Genomic DNA, 22,859 nt, shown 5'->3' on the forward strand with positions numbered 1-22,859 from the left:
AAAAAAGTAATTTCAATCAAAGAGCTACAGAAACAGAACTTAATTTTTGATAATTACCAGTACTGTTAATTTATGGCAGCTGTTGCATAAACCTTACAGTGTGTGGTTATGTGATTAATTTTTTAAGGACTTACCATTAGCTAACTTCTAACTCTGGTCTAAAAAATGTTTCTTTGATTCATATATTAAAAGCCACAGGTGGTAGTGATCCTACCAGGCATGTAATTTGTATGCAGAAACCCTGGATGTTGGTATGTCAGTATTAGTCAGCAGAGCCAGTATTGAGCCAATGTAGTGCTAATTGTCACTTTTATAGTTTAATACAGCTGAAACAGCGTTTAACGGTGATGTTTTCAAATGTGAAGCATGTATTGGTATGCAGTGGTACTGTTTTATAGCAGAGATTACTCAGTATCTTATCACAGGCTTTCTTTTTTATATGTCTAGGCCTGAATAGGTCATTGTTCCTCTGACTCCCTGTTGAAGTCTTTCATCAGATGTAGTCACGCTGACTGCTTACTTACTACAAGATCTATGGTAGTAACATTAAATGGTTTATAGGGAGAGGGAGAACTAATCAATGAGATCACATGCAGGAACCTTTAAATTAATGAAACCTGCACTCGTCCTCCTCTGGCAGCTCACAAACTTGTGATTTAAGTCAATTTAATTTGGTACACTTATTTGTTTGTTTCGTATTCACTAGTCATGTCACAGGGCAGGCAGTGGCATCGTTATCAGTCACCTCCCCCACATAAACACACACAGAGGCTGTACCAAAGCCTCACACTCCAAGTCAACCACAACTGGCAAGAAAATGAGTTTTAGAGAGGAGAGATGACGGCTTCCTAAATGGCTCTTCATTGTTTGCTACAATCATCCACCAGCTTATGAGCTGGTTTATGCAGCGTTTTGAATGCTTGTCAAAAGTGTATTGAGATGGGGAGGACAACGCCGCCTGACAGCCTCTGAGACAAGTTGGCAGTTTTCATCAAGTGAGGAATCAGTGTGAACAGTCAGATGCCGAAAAGGAGTTATGTCATAACAACAGTCGTTTTCTCTCCAGAACAAATGGAGTTGGAACAGAATAGCAGCAAACCACACAGAGTTAGGCCAAGCACATTAATCAGAATTTAGTATGAGGCAAATACAAACAAACGTGCTGAACTCAGGTTAAGATGCAAAATACAGGGAATAGCATTTCATGTTTTGTTTTATCTGCATCGTGCAGTGGAGGAGATCAGAAAGAAATCACCTCGTACAACTAAAAAATCACAGTACTTCACGAGTCCATCACCACCTTTGTCTTTGCTGCTGAACCTCTACAACCTCAAGGATCAACACACTTAGGACATCAACATAAAACCCTCATGTTTGTGTGTCTCCAGGTGAATCTAGGGAGTCACCAGTACCTGTTCACGGTTGACGCGAACCCATCCGAAATGCCGTGCCTCTGCCTCCGACATGACGTGGACGCTCTCGTTTGGCAGCCTCGTCCTGATCAACCCGGTAACATGTGGGAGCACATCGCCACGTTCAATGCTTTGGGTAAGAGTTTAAAGTTGCAACACTTACTCTGTGAATTTCCCTCAATTATAGACCCACTAAACCCAAACACATAAGGAACACCTGTACAATTATCCTACGAGGCTACAGTGTAATGCATAAAATGCAGATGAAGGTCAGGGGTTAATGTTCACATCAGACATCTGAATGAAGGTAAATCTCATCTGTTCTCTCATGGTTGTTGGTAGTAGACAGGCTGGTCTGATCCAAAATGCTCATTTGTTGTTTGCCACAACAGTCTGTAGAGCTAACGTGGGATTATATAAGGGGCAGTTCTGCTCAAAGGAATGCTTTGTTGACGAGAAGATGAGAGGAAAGCTCTTCATCTGTGCCGATCTGAAGCCTGGAGACAGATGGGCCAAGCAAGCAGAAGAAGACCTCAATTCTTGTTGGCAAACAATAGTAATTTGCGGCCACTGGAAGCACAGACTCATAGAAACTGCATACAAATACTGGAGAGAACATATCCTGATCTGGTAATTCTGAATTTCTGTCCCAGACTGCAGATGGTAGTCACTTCCCCTCGACAGCATGAATCCTTTCTGAACCAACCTTCCTTGTCTCAGCAGTCCAGACTGCTGGTGTCAGTAGGTCTGTGATGGCGTGGAAACTTTTCTTGTCACACTGAACACCAGCCACAGCCTATCTGAGTGCTGTCGCTAACCAGCTGCATCCCTTTATGGCCTCAGTCTGGGGGCTTCCAGCATGACTATAAACAATGTCATAAAGCGAATTGGCTAAAAATGAGTTCTGAGATCTGTCATGGATTCCCCAGTCACTGTAAAGGAATCCAATAAGATGTGGTAGGATTTGAGGCTTTTAGCTGCCAGCGTACAAATCTGCAGAGTCTCAGTCAAAAGTGAAACCTAATTTATGCCTCCCTGGACTCAGGTCTGTTACATTGCCTCTGCTACAAAGTTTCCTTTTAATCTTTTTTTTAATTATTTTAATTTTGGGCAAAGAGAGCAGTTAAAGACATGCAGCAAGGGACAGCAGGTCGGACTCGAACTTCAGCCACTGCTTTTGGGCCGTAAGGCGTACGGGCACCTGGTCAATCAGTAAACTGTACTGGTGCCCATCCTTTTTAGCCATTTAAGAGTGTTTGTAGTTTGAGAATTGACTGGATATTCAAAGCTTTTTCCTCTGTTTGACTTTCTGCCTGCCTCATCTGCTCAAAAAAGAAAAATAAGGCTCGGAACATATTGTTAGAGGAGCAAAGATCTGCCTCTGAAATGTGCTGTAGTCACAGTTTGGTCCAGCGGCTTCCCCCAGTGGGCTTCCAGCATTAGTGTAGATGGTTGAAACCCTGAGATCATCTCCAGGATCAAAACTGGTCATAAAGGCAGATTTTTGCAAATATCTATTTTTCATTTTGTAGCAGCATAGTGCTTTTTTTCCAATTATTTTTTAAAAGTCAGGTCAAGGCTCCAAAAGCCCAAAGGCGATATAAGGATGGCGGCTCACAACAGTTTTTGTTGCTACATGGATCCTTTTAGTTCCGCTGGGTGTTTTTCCTTTTGTTATATTTCTTTAAGAGTTCAACATGTGTTAGTTGTTCATAAGCATAAAGGTAAAAAACAATATATACAGTGTTATCTTCATTTTAGATGTCAAAAAGTATTTGCGGCTCCCAGTGTTTTCTTTTGCGTGGAAACCGGGTCCAAATGGCTCTTTGGGTGTTAAAGGTTGCTGACCCCTGCATTATACTGTTAAAGCCATCCCCTCCTATTCCTCAGTGTCAGCATCTTAAACCAAGTCAGCTCTATAGGAAAAGTATGGGCCCGAAAGCTGGACATCACCAATTTGAGTCACCACTGAAGTGTTTTTTTTTTCTTTTATGAAGGTTTGGTTCATTAAATTTTTTTCAAATCGATAAAGAGATGACAGAAACAAGTTTTAAACTCAGACTTTCTCTTACTAGGAAGTCTAACAACAGTGCCCTGGCTACATTTAAGAAGTGAAACCTTGAACTGTTGTCTTGGAACTATTTTTCTACCTTGATCGGACACTGAAAAAAAACAACAACTGATAAGTTATTCAAAATAAAATTCTTTGCTGGGTCCTAATAAATTGTTTACTATTCAGTTTACACAAAGTGGTGTTGATGACAGGAAGTACAAATTGAACCTGGTTTTACAAATATTAGGTTCAAAGCAGAAAAAAGACAAATTCTTTGAAACTGAAGACAAACAGGTCCCTGCATTTGTAGTTTTATACTAAATCTTCATACAATAGCGCTGCAGTGAATCTGTAACAGTTGCTGAGTTTCCGGTTTTCAGCACATCTTTCATGATAACACACTACAGCGCCTTTTAAGCCTAACAAATATGGTTATGTTGTCAAACCAACACTGTTTGCAGCCATTTGCCACTCGAGAGGAATAAATGTTGCTTCCCAGGCGCTTCTCGGGCCTGTTAACATTAAAACAACCTCCAGCTGTCTGTGAGAGGCAGAAACTGGGACGATGGCTAGCCAGTAGCTTCGGCTTTATATTTAATAAAGGAAATGATACTACAGTCAGGGCTTAGAGGAAATATTATTGTTTCAAATCCAAACAGAAATATCTTTTTGCAGAAAGAGTTGCTTTTATTCTGTAAAAAAATCACCTGTATTAGCAGAGAAGCTACGCCACTATGTCTGTAGTGCAAAGTTTATCCCAAGATGAGTCACAGTAAATGTCAAACTGATGTAAAACTCTATCTTTATGATTTAAAAAAAAAAAAAAAAGACAGCATAAGATGAATAATTAATTTCACGCGCTGATAACTTTACATTTAAGTCCAGTATCACGCTGCTGCTGCTCCTGCTGCTGCTGCTCCTGCTGCTTCACAACTTCAGAGGATAGACAACTAAATGACTGCTTTAAAAGTGTAGTTAATGATAACGGGGACGGGTTTGCATATAAACATTTTAAACTGCTCTGGACTGTGTGAGGACTGTGTGAGGACTGCATCGTAACGTGTCTGTTAGCTCAGACACTCACCGATGTGCTGAGATTGCGCCTGTTTCCAGAGCCGCGTCTCTTTCAGTCTCCTGGTCTGTGTAATTTATCTCCTCACTTGTCTCTTCTCATCTTAAAACAACAGACACCTGAAGCACTTTGACAGCCGTGACTTCTTCATTTCTCTTTTGTTAAGAAGGCGCACTTACCAAACAGCACATTTCTGTTTGGAGTATATCATCCAGTTTTGGACTGCAGATGGATCCCTGGTGATATTTTCGGAAATTACCTCGATGAGTCGGAACAAGGCACCGAGAGAAACAGGACTCAAAATGTGGATGCTTGAGCACCAGAGATCATCCTTGTAACATACTAGAAACGACTATGCCACACCACCATTAAATGTATTAACGTGAAAGAGTCCTTAAAAAGTTTGTTAATGTCTTAAACACTTCAGTTTGCAGAGGTAGGGGTTTTCCTGCAAAGAAAAGAGATAATTTGACTGTCAAATGCCAAAAATAAGAGAAGAAAAGAACTATGAAGTAAGGTGGCACAGTCTCTTTTACTATAACCATAACTACTATAATTATAGTAGCTATAACTATGTGGTCTTATAGTCTTTATAAATGAAAACGCCACAAGAATTTCCAGCATGCAGTGATGGAGTTTATGGCCCCTCTATTCATGTAAATGAGGCAGTACCACTGCGTTGTTATGGCCTTGCTTTGTAGTGTGACCCACCTGCGCAGGCTGTTTTTCTTTGGGCAGATGGATAATGGTTTTGTCAAATAGCTTGAAAATAACAGACACTCCTGTTGGTTTAAAGCTGGTGTCCCTAAATGCTTATTGGTCAGGTAGAAGGTGATTTAAACTTGGGACAGTGGTATATATGTGAGGGCAACGGTGCTGTTTTTGTTTTTATTTTCACAATAATGAAACCACAGTGTGGTTAATGTGTGCTTCCATTCCATGATTGGTGTTTTGAAGCTCTTAAAACCTCTTATATTTAACTTGCATACATCTGTGTGTGTTTGATATGTTTCCTTAGATAATACTTTTCAGAGATTTGAAATCTATAAACCTGTAGTGTGTTTAGTATTGATTGTGCTGCTTAAGGCTCTGCTACACAACACAACTACACAAGCTAATTTTATTAAGGACAAATGTTGAGCTGCAGGAGAGAAATTGCTGGTTTTGCGTTTTTGAACTGCCGTGGTGTCAGATGGGAAATCTTAGGCATGCAGGAAGTGGCTCATCAGATTGCAAGAGTGAAAGATAATTTGTTTTTCAGCAGCAGAGGAACAATAAAGTCTCACTGTCACTAATATCAGGAAGCAGATGTACAAACAATGTGTACATATGTGAAGGCGTACTGGAGCAACCTGGTATTTATAAGCAATTAGACGCACTCACCTAAATGAAACTTTACAGCACTGTCTAACATTTCTAGAGTCATGTGGCTGATGTGATGAGACGATAAAATAAACGATGGTGGATGGAAGCCTTAGGTGCAATTAGAGGGGCATTTAGTAACTCAGTTATTTACGAATAATCATGAACTCTCATTAACATCCAACCGTTTCTTTCTATGCGGTGGTCTTTTTACTTTATGTAGTTTATATGGGTAAAGTGTTTTCCAATGAAGAATTCAGCATTTTCTGTATTTGATTCTGATTATTAGGATGTCGCTACTATTGATGATTTTACAGGTTTACACGGCTAATGAAAGCCGGTTTGCTGCAGGTGCAGAAACTCACTGACACAGCTGAAATAGCTGTTTGTCTTTGCAGCGCTTCACACTGACAGATGTAATAGCTAGTGCAGCTACACGGACGAATGCAAACTGTGGGAGTGCAAATCAGGCCTGTGCACATCTCCCAGTATGAAAATGACTCGACACTTATAAACATCTTTATAAATCAGATGAGTAAGAATGACTGCTTTGTGCTTTTGGCCCAGCTCTTTGGTCTTCTTGAAGTGACCTTGGCAAATATGCAATTTCCAGTTCAGTGAAAGCAAATGATCAAAGACTTATGTTGTTCAAAGCTTAAGGAGTGAACCGTCCATCCATCCATTTTCTTAACTACTTATGCAGTTCAGGATTTTGGAGCCTGTCCTTGCTGTTGTCCTGGACAGGCCGCCAAAAAAGGAAAAGCTTTGTCAGTGTTTCAGCTTTTAACATGATTTAAAGCATCACTGCCAAACTAACTGACTTATTGATTAATTGTCCAAATTTCAAAGGGGGCATCTTTAAAGGAATTTAATTGTCTCTGATTTTATATTCAAGAGGCTGAAACTGGAAAATTCTTTGTATTTACAGTAATTTGATAAATTACTTAAATAATGAATGAATCAGTGACTGTTTCTTTTCTTTCTGTTACATCTATTTAGACCTTTTCAGTATCTGTAACTATTAACTGAACATGTCTGCTGTGGTGCGTTCTCTTTCTAGCTAATTGAATTCTCTGGCTCATTGATCACACGTCTGCTTTCTGTATTGAACACCCTTCTAAAAACATGGATCTCTGAGGAATGTTTGGGGGGACTGAAATATTTTAGCTTCACTTGAGTTCTTATTCGTCCTGCAATTAGCTTTTTCCTCAGCTGTGTTTTTGTCATTGCTACTCCGGGGTAGATTTTTAAACCTCTCTTCACCCAATACTGTGATTTGGATCCACGCCTGGAGCTTTGTGCAGCAAAACTATGCCATAGGAAAAACAAAAACCTTTTTACGCTTGGCTGTTAGATGGAGAGAGTAGGGTTATGGGTGGTGACAGGTAGATTGATCCTGTAACAAGTTAGTTTCAAGTCCTGGACCAGCAGGTACGGAAAAGAGCTGCATTTCCCTCCTGTTCGTCCTAACAATAATTACATTGAATACAGGAAAAAAACGTACTGTGTAGAAACTCAAAACAATCTCAGATGCCATATGTGATCTTTGTTTATCTGTGGTTTGGGGCGTGTGGCTCATAAGGGAAATATTTCCATTTGTGAGATTGAAAGATAAGACAGATTATTCACAGCCTTCGTGGTTCTGAATTACTTCAGTTATTTCAAAATGTAAGTGCCTCTTACTGAGAATGTTGCATTAAGTCAGAAACACATGACTGTGGAACAGTGTGTGTGTGTTATTCTCTATGTTCAAGCCCACGCCAGCAGCAGCTAGGCCAACCACATATCGACACACCGCGCCACAGCACTCTACAGCACTTCACGCCTGTGCTATTTCCAGGCCTGAAAGACCAAAAAAAAAAAAGATTTCTTTTCCTCTCACTAGCAGCTCCATCTCCTTGCTTCTTCAGATAGTAGCTGTTGAGGTAGAGAAATACTCCAACAATCAGAAACAATCATGCCATCACAAAGATATTGTCTTAGAATTTAAGTAGTTGATTTCCTCCACAGAGAGAAGGAGGATATATCCACTGTGACATCACCCTCTGGCTTGTGGCTTTTTAAGCCTCCACTGTTACTTTATGACTTCTGCCATCTTTTCCTCGTGACTATATTTAGTTGAAAGCGTGGAAGTTCTCGGCTAAGCCTAGCAAGCTGCGCTTATAAACTGTACCAGCGTACCCATAACTGTACCTTAGTTATCAGCCAAGTCCAGCACAGACACACCTATCTGTTTATACGTGGAAGTCGACACAGGATGTTTACTTAAATAAAATGGAGCATGTTAAACATAAACTAACAAATGATGCCAGGTGAACAGTTCATCTGAGCCAGTTTTTATAACCTGTAAGACCCACGTGAGCTACACCAGCTGGCCACCCTGCCATTTAGGCAGCTGTTGTCTAATGTAGTTCTGTAGATCACAGAAATGACTAACAGATAAATTAAATAATAGAATTTCACTTAATCTGAAGCACGGACTTATTGGATGGATATGGCCGACATGTCCACTTCAGTGACTTGAATTAATTGAGGTGAAGAGACAGCTAGTTCCTGCAACCTGAGACTTTTATCAAATTTAATAAGCAAGTTATTTAAAAATGCTACTTGCACAGAACGATTTGCTATAAAGATGAATATGAGTTTTCATATTTTTGCCAACTTGTGTTTGGAGCCAGCCTCAAAGAGTCTCAAAGAGCCATTCTGCATTTTGCTACAGCTGCAGAGGTTGCTGTTAGATGCCATCAGATCACTTTAAGCTAATGTCAGCACATCGGTCAACTCCCCTATGGCATCTGTTGTCCCGCACATAGACGCTGCACTATGTGGCCCGCCACACTTTAAAGTGGTGGCTTTTAGTCTTAATGTTTCTGGACTGGTGAGTTTAAATTGTCTTTTAGAGTCCTTCTGTCCTAAAAATGCTGCTCATCCTTGTGGAAACCAAATTAGCTTCCAAGCAGGTATTAGTACTGCTGTCACAGAACACAGGACTATAAATCAAGCTTATCTGGAGTAACACTCTGTGTCCTTATTTCAGTGAGACAGTATAAAGTGAAGGTTAGAAACTGTCCCTGCATGTCTCTGATCTTATATTTATTTATTTTTGCAGGTTATGTCCAGGCATCCAAACGAGATAAGAAGTTTGCCACCTGCGCTCCAAACTTCTCCTACGCTTCACTGTGTGAATGTCTCCGCCGTGCATTCATCTACCGCCAGCCTTCCCCGGTGGAGACCGTCCTCTTCAACAGGAAGCAGGGCCGTCAGGTAGGACAGGTTGCCAAGCAACAGGTGGCCAGCCTGGACTCCGACAAACCCATCCTGGGCTTCAGAGCGACCAATGAGAGACTGTACATCCTGACCTCCAGTAATCTCTTTGTTCTAAAGGTCAATAATAATTAGATTTGGGACTCTGTTAGATTTTCATCTCACTACCCCCTGAGAGCTCCATCATTCCACACTGAAGGCTGATTATCTGCTTGAGCTGAAAAATGATCCTTTGTGCTTTTTGTGCGGGATGAACCCCTCCTCGTGTTTCCCTTTTCAGATGTCTTCTGTGTGTTACAAAAATCTACATGATCAAGAAGTGAAAAATCATGTTCTTACAGAAAAAAGTGGAAAATAAATGTTTCTTGAATTGATTTTTTCCCTCTGTGACTGGATTACTGACATGAATGTAAATGAGGCAGATATCACAGGGAGAAACATATTTGGACTATTTGGCTTCCATAACTCGACTTCTTTCAAACCACTCTGCGAATAAATCCAAAACATACATTAGGTATGTTCTTTAGGACATTTATGCAATTTATCTATTTGCAGTAAAATTCTTTATTAGCATAATGACATATGAATATGAATGAATAAACATGTAACCTAACATTTAATCTAAGTATTAAAGGCACTCATGCATTCTGCGAATTGTTTAGTGTTAGCAAATAGTTTTAGTAAATTATTATTAGTGTAGAGACGCAGAGAAACAAGGCACCATGAGTACCATAATGTGTCGGACATCTACCTAAACATCAGCTAAACATCAGCTAAACATCAGCTAAACAGTGCAGCGATACTGGATCAGTTCAGTCTCATGTGATAAACTTCAGTGTTTTATTGTATCGATGCTCTGCTTCAGTGTTTCGGGTCTCCTTTCTCCACACATGTCGAGCTCATGCAGCGTTACAGCTTTAGGTGCGGTCTGTCACTTTGTTTGTAGTTCATTAACTGACTAACAACAATTCTAAAAAAAACAACCAAAAAACAAGGATGTTGGTACACACTGGCGTGTTCAAGTCTTTGCTCGTTACATGTTGTGCTAACTTATGTCGCACAACATACTCCTACACGGCTCAGTTTGTCACATAATCAGAGGAATGTCCTTTCTGTTACTTAAAATTTGAATTCTCATTTCCAGTAAAACTGATGGAACGTTATACTTCATCTAAATTCAGTAAATTCTCCCCTGTGAGAAAACTTCGATTTAAATCTATCAAATCAAATACAAATTTTGAACCTCGCTTTATCCAATAAAGATATTTCATTTATTATGTTATGTTGTGTAACATTTAAGGTAATAATGTAATACAAAATTTCACTAAGACATAAACCATTAATCTTAACAGAGAGCAGCACAACCAAAATCATTGTTACCGTTTGCAATGGACTTGTGATTTTGCTGCCTTTGAAATCGTTGCTTCGAAGGCCTTGGCTAGGTCAGTTGCACTAAATACGGGAATAAGATGGATTCGTTCTGCTGTCTGTTGAATGGGGTTATGCTGGCAATTACATCTGTGATAACGCAGCGAGCACTGTTAACTGTGATAACTTGGAAAAAATTGCAAATCTGTTGCCATCTGCATGCACAGAAATTCATATTAAATACTTACAATCAGACTCATAGGTTTGAAACACAAATTCCTCCACAAATAGATGTGTATTTGCTGCAGATCAAGGCTAAGATTGCAAAATGACATGGAGACCTTTATGTAGGAATATCGCCTTCACAGATGAGTTGTTCCCATTGGTGCAGGCAGACCTTGCAACTATTTGTAAGTCTTCACCAGTCTGTCTGAGACTTATTGCAGTCAGTCCGAGTCGGACCGTAATTTTTTTGGAGACAAGTTGTCTCCCACTAGGCAACCTGTGCAACTGGTTTGCAATCAAAATTGGTTTCCAAGAGGTTGATGATTGAACACCCTCCACCTTTGTATGCTATAACTACTTGTAATAGAGCCTGACAGCAAAAAACCTCAAGAGGGTGCTATCCTACTTTTACTCTAGTGTGATTGAGCCATTAGTTATCCTGAGCTTTACCAGTTGCATCTATCCTCGAAAAATCAGGTCGTATATTTGAAGACTTTAATTGAATGACTTCTGTAGATTTAAACATATATTTCTGCATTTCTACTGACTTTTTTTAATTGATGAAATACATTCTTTTAACAGGATGGTGTAAATTTCTCATAATGAATAAGTGGTTCATTGGAGGCTGCTTGGTTGTAGTATTGTCAGATGGTCAGTGAGGATGTGAACGGTGAGGAAATCCCTCTCTTTGGCTCGTTTGCAATCAGAAAAATGAAAGAGGCTGTTATTCATTTCCATAAATTTCCATAAACATGTTTCACACATCACACTGGCTTCTGTTGCATCAGCCTCAATCTTGAACAGAGTGGTTATTCTCGAAGCCTAAAATCTCAAGAGGCCTAAAAATGCAATCATGTCGTATTCGAAAGGGACTTTTTTTTCTCATCGTTTTTAAGGTGGGCAACATTTAAATGGAAATGCTGTTCTTGTCATACAAGCTGCGACTACATTTTGTGTCTGACATATTTTTCCTCTGATGTATTAAACTGTAGAAATCTGAGCTGGATAATGGAGTTCACACTTTAAACTTTTGTGTGTTTTCTCCAGCATCAAACACAAGAAAAGCTGCCGTTTGCATTAGCTGTAAATTTTTCACATCTTTATGGCAAAGCTAGAGTCTTGCCTTGCTGCTTGTTCAGCAGCAACCTTTCCTTCCTCCTCTTTAAAAAACCTTGAAGAAGGCCACTCATACAATCGACCAAGAAATAAGCAGAGGTTGAAGAGAAACACTAATGGACTTTTCTGTAAAAAGAATGGGATGGTCTGCTTGCTGTTTTTGTGATTGTAACACAAGAAAAAGCAGAGAGAGAGAGAAAAAGCTGCACAAGCAGTAGAATGAGGGACTGGCTCTGAAAAAGCAAAAAGCTTAAACACAACATTACCTTTAGCCTCTGTGAGAAATGGATCTATATCAGTGTCTCTTCATATTCAACTGAACGTAACAATAATCAGCCAGAATCAGCCTGCGAATATTCACAAAGTATAGAAGAATAGCTCTAACCAATCGCAGTATTACCTATATTGATGCCTTGAGATTGCCAATGTTGCATGAAGTGGAACGACTGATGGACGCCGCATGTCTTAATGAAACTACAGAATCAAAGCAGTTTGCCTGAGCAATTTAGCTTGTTTCTCACAATGGGCAGTTTTGTAAAGACTATCCACAATTTGTGCCCTCGGTTCCCTTGAGTTCTGGCGCTTTTTGAGCCATTTGCCTTGACTCTACAAAGACTCACAATAGGCTGTGGGTAATCAACTTTTTCTAGTTTCTATATAATTGTTTTGCTCTGGAAAATCCAGTTTCACTCAGTTTTTATTTAATTATTTGTGTGCAATTGCATTAGGACGCACCGCTTGTTTTTATTAGCTGTACCAGCATCCCGAGATTACTTGAAGGCAGCCTGTCAAAGCTGCTAATGTCTCTGAGGATGGGCTGTGTGTTTACTCAGACGCAAAGAAAGAAAAAAAACATGTTGTCAAGCCATCGAGCCGCAGAGAATTAGAGAATGAGAAACTGTAACTGCTCCAAGTCTGCATTTCCCAAACCTTAATATTGCCGTCTTCAGGTAAACACCAACTGAGTTTATAAACTGAGATTTGAGGGAGTTTTATTAAAAGAGCATTTCTGTGACTAACAGCAATAAATTTGGTAAAAATCTAATCAGTTCCTCTGAATGAGTTTCACTCGCTGCAGGGTCAGTCTGGCTCTAAATTAAAATCAAGTTTCCTGAGACGGCGACATGCATCTGACTCATATTTCGCCACCAGAGCACACTCATTCATATATAGAGACGGATACAATCATAATGAAATAGGAAAGACAATAAGGGTGGTGCAGTGGTTCAGGCTACAGTTTCAGTTTAAATAACTTTTTATAACGCTCGGTTAAAATAATTTGCTTTATGAAATTGCTCTTCAAGGTCAACTGATTAAAATGTAACTCACTGCAGAAGAAAAGCACAAGAAGTAGATACAGGGTCATTGTGAGGATTAGATGAATCTGTACACTCTGCAGTGCAGAAATATGTCGGCACATTAACAGACTGCAGCATAAGAGCTGTATTTTTTTTATTGTGGATGACCAAGATGTACAGTATAGCACATCCTAGCAAAAATGCAGGAACAGAGGTACTAAACAATACACAGCATCACATTGGCGTGACTGAAAACGTATTAATGCAGTGATCAGCCAAATAATATGGTGTGCTGTGATGTAGTAATTAGCCAATACCTGTGTCTTAGTCTTAGTGCTCCCTCTCTCGTCTAAATATGATGAAAAACTCATTCAAACATGACATTAGACTCCAGAAAACCAAGACGTCTTTGGCCAACGGCGTCACAGTGGCTGTGTCTATGCGTTATGGTCTGTCGTCACGAAACTGTATATAAAAGATGGACATAACCCACTGGTCATGACGCCTCAAACTGAGGCTCCCATGTTAAAATCAGGGACTTTGATGTGTTCTTCCTTTTGATGGCTTTTAGAGCACATGTTAGTACTAGTTGACCAATATGTGTGACAGTACAGTTTATGAATGTCTCTTGCAAACTAACCCTGCTAGCTTTAGCTGGCAATTTGATGTACCAGCTCTTCACCCATATAAGGTATGTTCTGGCTCCAAGAAATGAAAATGGTGGTCACCTCCATTCCAAGAAGCTACATCCATCTTTATTGTACAGACTGGTAATCACCCAGCAGCTTAGCCCCTTATCCTTTTTAGGGTTTTGTGCCCTTGTATGATGATCAGCTTCTTGCAGAACAAAGGTAAAACAGTTCCCGGGCAGGCTGAACTGTTCCCTTGTTTGTATACTTATAGGGGTCTCCTTAATAACTCTTTGTCTGGGCCCTCCCATAGGACCAGTTTGCCATGGGAGTCCCTACTGGGGAGCAAAAGCCCCCTGGGATCCCTGGGATACACAAACTATTCCACCATGGTAAGGTAGCGATTTGCAGCGCTGGGGGGATACACAACATGCAATACATAAAATACATTTAGTGATAATAAAGCGTGTTAGTGACTTACTTTAATCTACAGGGATTAGAGTAAGTTAAAAAGATCAAGTTTCTGTTAAATACAGGCTTATCTCTGTCAAATAGAGCGCTGGTGTATATGGTAACAGCATTAATTTGTCAGTTTTACTGTGAGGAGATCTGAGAGGTTTTGAATAAACAAAAACAATTGGTTTGTGATTAAAGCTCAGCTCCTCGTGATGGAAACGCACTTCTCTGCAGGTGTAATTGGCACCTTTTTAAATGATTAAACAATTAAAACAAACAAACCCACAAACTTTCCCGGCAGGAGATTTGTGTAGGTAAATTAGTCCTGAGTTGATTGCACATTCTTTGGTAATGAATGGAGCTCCACCCGGATGGCATCAATCCACGGATGAAAATAATTAGGGAGTCGCTGATGTCATACCTGCATGATCGTTTGTCCACGGACGGTGGATGCTACATCACCACAGAAAGTGCCATCAACTTGAAACGAGGCAGATTACTCAGTTTTTAATTAATGGATCTCAAATTTCATTGAAAGATTTTTTACAAACCAGTTTTTCTAAGTGAAATTATTGATTTAATCACAGCAAATTATAGGCTGTAGACTCTGTCAAAGACCCAATCAGTTTCATTGTAATCATTTTGCAGACTAACATTTAAGAAGTAGTTCAGTGGTTTGTTCAGTGTTTTGGGGTGGCTTGTGAACATTTTGATGTCCCCAGAGAAAAGCTGCAGGAGGCGGCCAAGGAGACGACAGTCTGGGCATCTCTACTTGGACTTCTGCCCCGATGACCAGGAGAGCATGGATGCTCATTACACACAACAATGCAGTCTTCAAAAAAAGTGAATGAGAAGGTCAATAGCACTGAAATGCAGAGGTCAGCAAGCTTAATTTAGCATAACTGGAAGCAACGCCTTAAAACTTTTGTGTTTTTTAAGCCAAGCTAACGCCGTTAGCTCTCTGTTTTTAGTATTTTATATTTTACAAATATATTTAGGGAGCCACAAGGCTTCTTGTAACAGCATAGCCTCTGTGGTCAACAGTCAGAGTTTTAGAGGATCCTAGATAGAAATGTAATAATCATGTACGCTGAATGAACTTGTGTTTTGTGTTGAGGAAAAAAAGGCTTTATTTTTTACCTTTAGCCAGTTTCTCACACGTATACTGGAATGGACAGGAAAAACTGAGTATTTTTAGTTTGTCATTGCAAATCATTTCTGAGTGCATTTTGAGTTGAAATGCGTGTTCACAGTAGAATTTTGTACCTGGAGCTATTTCCACTGCTGGTTGAAATAGACTGTAAAGACAGCAATTGTCAGGGCTCTGTGTGCAGGCAGGTGGAAATGTGGATCCAAATGCAGGACTCTGAGACGAAATGTAACTGAAAACCACAGCTTTTATTGCTGGCATGAAACAGAAACCTAACCATGAAACTAAGCAGGAACACACAGGCAGGATCTGAGGGTACGACGCGACACCGAGCACGGGAAAACACAGGGCTTATATACACAGGGTGGTAATGAGGGAATGGGCAACAGGAGGGAGACACAGCTGGGAGAGATCAGGGCTAACGAGACAGGGGGAGCAAAGCTGCACACACACTAACATAAGACAGAGACTTTCACAATAAAACAGGAAACATGAATCACTACTCAAAGACACGGACTCAACACAGAGGGGCAGACAGAAAATAATACATGAAACTCAAACGATACATGAGACAACAAATCCTGACCACAAATAAACAGAAAGATAGAATTCTAATAATAATCGACAAAGCACAAGAGGAACAAAAACGATCATTCAAAAAATAAACCCAAACATAATAAACTCAAAATGCTGGGTCGAACCGACCCAGAACCGTGACAGCAATAACTTACCAACTTATCAGGATCAAATGTTACTTATTTACAAGTCCAGTATTTACAGAGCAGCATCAACAGTCATTTCTATCTATCTCTCTGGCCATCTAAGGACATTTCAGTATTCACTCTCCACCAGCAATTGATGTGTTTATGAGCAAGCTGTAAATGAATGACAGCTGACTGATTGTTTGGAGCTCTGTAAAGCTTCACTCTCCTGTGACCTGACCTCATGTTTGGGGCGCAGTTTCAATCTCTCCAAGCTGTGTGAGATTAGCTGGACCTGCTACATGCAAAAACTCTGCTTCATCTTTGAACAGGAAGATTTTACTTCATTATGTAGTTGTTACGCACTTCTTTTTTTAACAGTGTGTTTGCATATATGGAGACAATTGGTTTATTTTACAGAATAACACAATAAAGCCAACACTGCTCAACAAAGTAGAAATATAAGATGGAGAAAAACCTATATAAGGATAAAGGGTCTCAGGAGCTGCACAGTAAAGTGATGATTTTCTGCCTCGTTGACACTGCACAAAATAATCAATCTGGAAATTCACCAAATACCATCTTGATAATCTGTCGGTGAAGCCGGTAGATATCCAGGCTAAGACTTCCTGTTTTCTGTTCCCGTCAGTGTTTGCGAACGTAGATACATTTACAAACAGGAAATAAAAAGGGAAATTGTCATCAGACGAGAACTGAAGACTTTGGGATTGAATTTCTTCAAATACTCTCCTCCTTTTGCTTTTCAAGGGAATTTTTTAAAATCTACAATACAAAGCCTGCTCAAATGCGATTGAGCAATGTTACACAGACTACAAACAGAAAGCTTCTGATAGCTAAGATCTTGCTTGCAGAGTTGCGTACTCATATGCAGACACATGTTTAAAGGGATTGCTTAGTAATTTGATTGTTCCACAGTGCTGACTAAAGCATCTTTAAAGACAACATATCAAAAATAACAGAAAAAAAGATGCAAGGACAGCTTTATGTCTTCTTTACTCTTCAGTCCCAAAATCCTTAGACATGGCAAGTGTGCTAAAATAGTACGTCTAGCTGATTGCTGTCTGCAAGTCTGCATCTGCACTAATTTAAGTCACTGAACTGTGTTTGTGCTGTTTTAGTGTAATTGTCAGACATATGCTATGGCTTGCTGTGTGCTATAGATCATGCACGAGGTTTGTGCTTCAGTTTTTGTGAGTAGAATTTTGGTATTTTATTAATCTGTTACTAATTAGCAGGTATGTGTATTTCTGAGCCTGCATAACATTCGTGTTCAAATGTAGTATCTTCTAGTTCAAACTAAGCCCAAAAAGAGCAAGAAACAAAAAAATAATCAAAACAATAAAACAATAACAACATGGTGGCAGCCAAAAAACTGACACTGAGGCATCAAAATGCAGATTCCCGAAACCAGTGGGTGATGTTGTGATGGCTACATCCATCATTTAAATACATCTCTTTATGTTTTTCAGGCTTCCAGATGGTGTTTGTTTCCATGACTGGAAGCTCACACTTATTGTAATAAAGAAATATGTCTTTTTTGTGACTCGCTGATGTGTACACAGTATATTAGTATTCTTCTTCTCGTAGTTGCTCCCTTTAGGGATTTTCACATTGGATCAACTGTTGCTATCATCTGTTTTCACACCAACCCTCTGCAGGTCTTATTTCACATTATTGAATAAAAATCCATGAAGCTCCTCTGTGATTTTCCTCTTTTTCTTCCGCCTTGCAGCTCCATATTCAACATCATCTCTCACCTGTCTCCACCCTGCACACACTTTCTTCCTCACCTCCCTTATTTACTGTCTGTTGCTTTGGATGGTTGACCAGTAAGCAATACTTGGTGGCAAATTCATTAAAGGTTTCGGTCCTTTCACTGTCTAGGTTTTACAACACATGGTTTCAACACCGAAGCTGTTTAATACAAAATATTTTTGTCCTTTCAGAAAACAAGCGATTTCTCTTTGAACAGGCGTTCTGTGAAGTTTGTTTTCTACATGTATTTATTCATAAAAGCTGAAGGCTGCACGCTTGCAGCAAGAGAGCTGCAATTACACCACCCCTCGTCTTTGTTGCTGTCTCAGTCCGGGGTGTTATAATGTACCTTACAGTCCCATTATCACAGAACAACCTCGTTTTATTGGGCTGAAACACATTCATTTCAGAGTTAATGAGCCATAAAGTTTCTTATCACTGCATTTACCTGCATATGTTCCCTTCACTGCCCATTTTTTCTTATTTTCATTTTCTCTAACTGTACCATGTATTTCAGTGCATTTTTTTGTATCATTCTGTCTAATAACTTTACTCTCCCAGCACCTTGTCTGTTTTGACTCTTGATTAAGCTAAATCCAGCCTATACACTGCTATTTAGCTTCCAGAGGGACACTAATGTGATTCATCTAATTCCCGGCCTGCATCCCGCTGCCTGCCTGATAATTATATCCTGTCACACAAGGAGCGTGATTTTAAGTGGTAATCTACAGTTTTTGATTGTGTCCTTGTTGCTAATGGGTAATTGCTGTGGAGATTTGCCTCTGCGGTTCTCAGAAATCACCTGTCAGTTGGTGGCAAACTAATGTCTTTTTGACTGATTACAGGATGAAGTTTCAAATAAATTTACTCCCACTTCTTGAGATAAAGTTTACATCTCAAAAATGACTGCACACAGTTAATAGCTGACAGGACAACGTGAAAAATGTTTATTGTAAGAATACTCACACTGGAGGAAACATTGGCTTCTGTCTCTTTTGTTTTAATGTAAAGGGTAAAAACTGCTCGTTTTTTCTTTTCTACTTCAAGTAAATTGCTAAATGGCTTTTCTTCTAACCCTACATACCGATCAATTCCACAGTCGCACAAAACATGTCAGATCATTACAGGTGATGTAAAAGCTACTTGGTAAACACACTGATATTGATTGCAGATGCACAGATTGTGGCTTTTACTTTGAGCCAGCTTACAGGAAAAAACAGAAAACCTGTTTCGTGCAGGTCAGTCCTTACAGTCGGCTCAGATTTCTGAATCCAGTGGATGTATGTACACAAGAACTTATTTATGTGCTGGTCTGGTTCCTTAAAAGGTCAGAAAATCCAAATTCTAAGATTTTTTGCAGTCTTGCTTCTAACCACATTTCTTTTGGGAACCAGTAATGTTCAATGTTTCCCCCATGAATTTTTCTTTTTTTAAAGTATGAGATGGTGGGATAATGAGACTTAATGGTTAATCTTCTGTCCTTTCCTCTTGCATGATTTTCATAGTTACCCAAGATGCCAGTTTGTCTGCAAGCACTTGCTAATTTGCTGTGGAGTGGTAGTGAAACTGTTAAAAGTGCAAAGGCAAGAAACAGTAAACAGAGACGATTTTCTTTTAAAATTCCAGTCGTACGTTTTGGAAACGTATTCGCTGCAGCAATTTGAGTCAAATTTTAAAAGTTGGATGTTTTTGTGAGCATTGTCATTTGGAAACAGCCACGAACCTGCAGCAGCCACCGACCAAGCCCGGGGGCGGAGATCACCCACTGATCACTAGGTCTGTGTGACTGAAAGCTAAACCAGCTAAACAGAAATGCCAGATTTAGCACCGCTAATGTTTCCTTTGAAGTTAGCAGGACTTTCTTATTAAACTCAACCTGCAATGCTTTAAGCAAGACACACAAATTTGGTTGACTGACAGGTAAAATGAAATGATCACCTTCTTGCAGTGAAGTTTTCTTCTGGGAAACATCCTATCACGCATGTCGCTGTTTCTTTGACACGTAACACCCACCTAAGGTAACAGTCTCCATTGCAGTTGGACAGTTGGCCCTGTCACACCTCAATAACTGCTCAGCAACATCTCAAGAAATATGACAAAAAGCCAAAGGTGTCGACCTGTCATCCAAACTCCCCAGAGCCTGATTGGTGTACCTCCATTGTGATGGGGTGATGACAGCTTCTATTGTATATCTAGTAAAACATATGAGAGCTAAGGCTGTCTAAAGTATAAAAGTACATAGACCTATTAGTGGTAAATACTGAGGTTCATTTTTTGTGAGTTTGGTGAACTAATCCTTAAAATGAGTCATCCTGGGAAAAAGCACAGTATTTCTTTGATGTAAACCACTTAAAGGACACTAAGTGAACAGAAGCACACACGGGGCCAGCTAGCAGAAACAGCCATTGTACCTTCATGGTTGTAGACGGGGCTTCATCAGAGAACTGGCCAAAGGTTAATGTCTTCTTTCTGAGGTGTTTTATAGCCATTCTCACCTCCGAGTCTGGAGCTGATGGCAGATCTGGATCATCTGATCACAGGAGGCTAGGCTCACAGCAAAACATTATTTACACTCCAATGAAAGTGTATGGAGCCTTTTTGAAATTCACCTCATGCAGCTTATTCCTGGCAATGGCGTTAAATTAGCACGTACGTGAAATGTCTCCCAGACTGCGGAGATGCTTGACATGATGACAGACCCTAAATTTACTGGAGAGAAGTGCTGTGTTTATCTTCTCATGTATGCTCTCGAGGTATGTCTCATGTCCAAATGCTGCCAAAGAGAATGTAATTTAGTGTCGTAATGATGTCTGATGTATGATGAGTTGGGTAAGAGCTGTGGTTGACACATTAATATACTGAGCAGCTCATTTATTTCTACTATTGATTGAGCTGTGTGTGAAGGTCAGAACACTATGTGAAATAAATCATGTACACTATTCACAAGCACCGCTAATGCAGCAGGAATATATGTAGTGTCTTTTTATGAATACACTTGGGCACATCACAAAAAGCTGTCATCTCAACACTGACTTTCAGAAGTTGTTGTAGATAACATGGAAGTAACCAGCATCCGGAAACTGTATATTTATCAGTATATTTACGAAACAGTGTTATTACAGCCCACTGGCCAAAAACTAGATATTCTACATTTGCAATCACTGGAAAATAACTGTCTGTACATTTTTTCTGTGCATTAAAACTCACCAAATGAGATGGATTGATCAGAACTTGATTCATCTAGTTCAATAACTTCTGGAAAGCCTTGACAATTTAAACTGTAGAGCCTGAAAAATGATGCAAATGCAAAGTACTGAAAACTGCAGTCAGTGCCCATGGACTACCATGTTAAATGAACTTACAGTAGAAATAAAAAATGTACCGTCTGCTCAATATTTAAATAAGGAGAGACCGTTTAGAAGAAATGAATGTGATTTATTGAGATACAGAATTTGATTGATGTTATTTGGCGATTCGGCTCCAATAAAAGAGTCCCAGCAATGATTGGAATTAGGGCATGACCGTCTGAGTCAAGATGTTAGTGATGGAGCTCTGAATGACCAGAGCGAAGCAGGCTACAGGAAGGAAAGTCTGAAAGGTAGTTCAATAAGGGGAGATCACTTGGAACAATTTAACATGATTTATTAAGATAAAGAAATTAATGTATTTGGCGATTAGGCTCCGATGACCCATCATGGCAGAGCGGAATCCCAGTTGGGATTGGATTTAGGACAGGATCCTCGGGAGTCTAGATGCTGGTGGTGAAGATAAAGACTGAGGCTTGGATGGAGCTCTAACCGAGGTGCCTGAGAGGTGAAGACAGGGAGGAGATGGGTTGCGTGAATGAGAGTCTGAAAGGCAAACTGATGGGGAACACGTATTTAAAATACACAAAGAGCAAGCTGATTGGCCCAAAGAAGTCGGGCAAGAAAATGATTGGACTAGAATAATGATGACAGTATTGAGACAGATAGCGTGGCAAAGCGATAGTGATGTAGAGAATAGGAAAGCGGACAGAAGAGCACTGAGATTTAAAGCACACAGAAGAGAGGCTGACAGGTTGCAGTCGTAGTCTTTTGACTGAAACGTCATTTAGTTTTAGCCACAATTTAGGTATCAAATTTCTCTGAAATATAAAGTGTTAAAGTTGATCGTATTTTTACCGGTGAGAGTTTACACAGCATCTTGTTTTCCTTGACATAAAATGAGAAATGTGCCCATATATCTACTCTTCTCTCCCAGGGTGCTGATATTTTGTCATGTTTTCATGGGAAACTGGGAACATGGGAGCAAGTTATAACATTTCGAGAGAAAAAAAAACAAAACCTCACTGTAGGAGTTTACTTCTGTAATGACCACCTCTAAACTTGTCCCGCCTTTTTGCACAGCCTAATTAGTCCTGATTGGATCTCATCTATCCAGAATATTTTATCTGATTTGTATGTGTTGATGAAAGCATCAGTACATGTCATCATAGTTTCATCATAGTTTTTGTCTTTGTACTTTAGTGTTTTTTCGTTTTTATTTAGCTATTGTCTTGTTTTCATCAGAAAAAAAAGGTCAGTGATGAAAACTGATTGGTAGACAGAAGCCAGGAAAAAAAAAATTAGACTAGAGTAACGTCAGTAATTTCAATATTATGTTTGACAACCTTTCACAACCAGTAGTTTGAGTTGCTGACTGAGATCTCTTGACTGTGTTTGTGTTGTCGGTACTTTGAAAAATTATAATGTGGAGTAATGTACCATACGGACAGTCCAGGAACTATTTGCTTCATTTTGGTGAGTAAAACTTGAGTTTGAACTTGTCACTGGTTAGCAGGTTGTAATGTGGGTTATGCTCAGTGGTTGAGAGGAGGGGTAGAAACACTTAGGACAGTCAGAAAAACGAATGACTATGCTGGTACTGGGAATCCCACAATGCTTGTCCTTTAATGCACACTCTCTTCATCAACCTTACAAGGCCCAGTAGAGCGGC

General features: G+C 39.7%; 1 protein-coding gene across 1 annotated transcript in view; it reads left to right on the forward strand.

The window, feature by feature from the left end:
* Positions 1–9,537, forward strand: part of nudcd1 (NudC domain containing 1) — a 49,098-nt gene extending 39,561 nt beyond the window's left edge. Inside the window, exons 9-10 of the mRNA XM_042225435.1 lie at positions 1,389–1,548; positions 9,009–9,537. Coding sequence (XP_042081369.1) covers positions 1,389–1,548; positions 9,009–9,298 — 450 coding nt within the window. The 3' untranslated portion in view covers positions 9,299–9,537. The remainder of the gene's footprint in view (positions 1–1,388; positions 1,549–9,008) is intronic.
* The last annotated feature ends 13,322 nt before the right edge of the window (positions 9,538–22,859 follow it).

The sequence above is a fragment of the Haplochromis burtoni genome, unplaced genomic scaffold (genome assembly GCF_018398535.1).
Source record: "Haplochromis burtoni strain Fernald_Lab_line unplaced genomic scaffold, NCSU_Asbu1 Contig_171, whole genome shotgun sequence".
Taxonomy (NCBI): Eukaryota; Metazoa; Chordata; class Actinopteri; order Cichliformes; family Cichlidae; genus Haplochromis; species Haplochromis burtoni.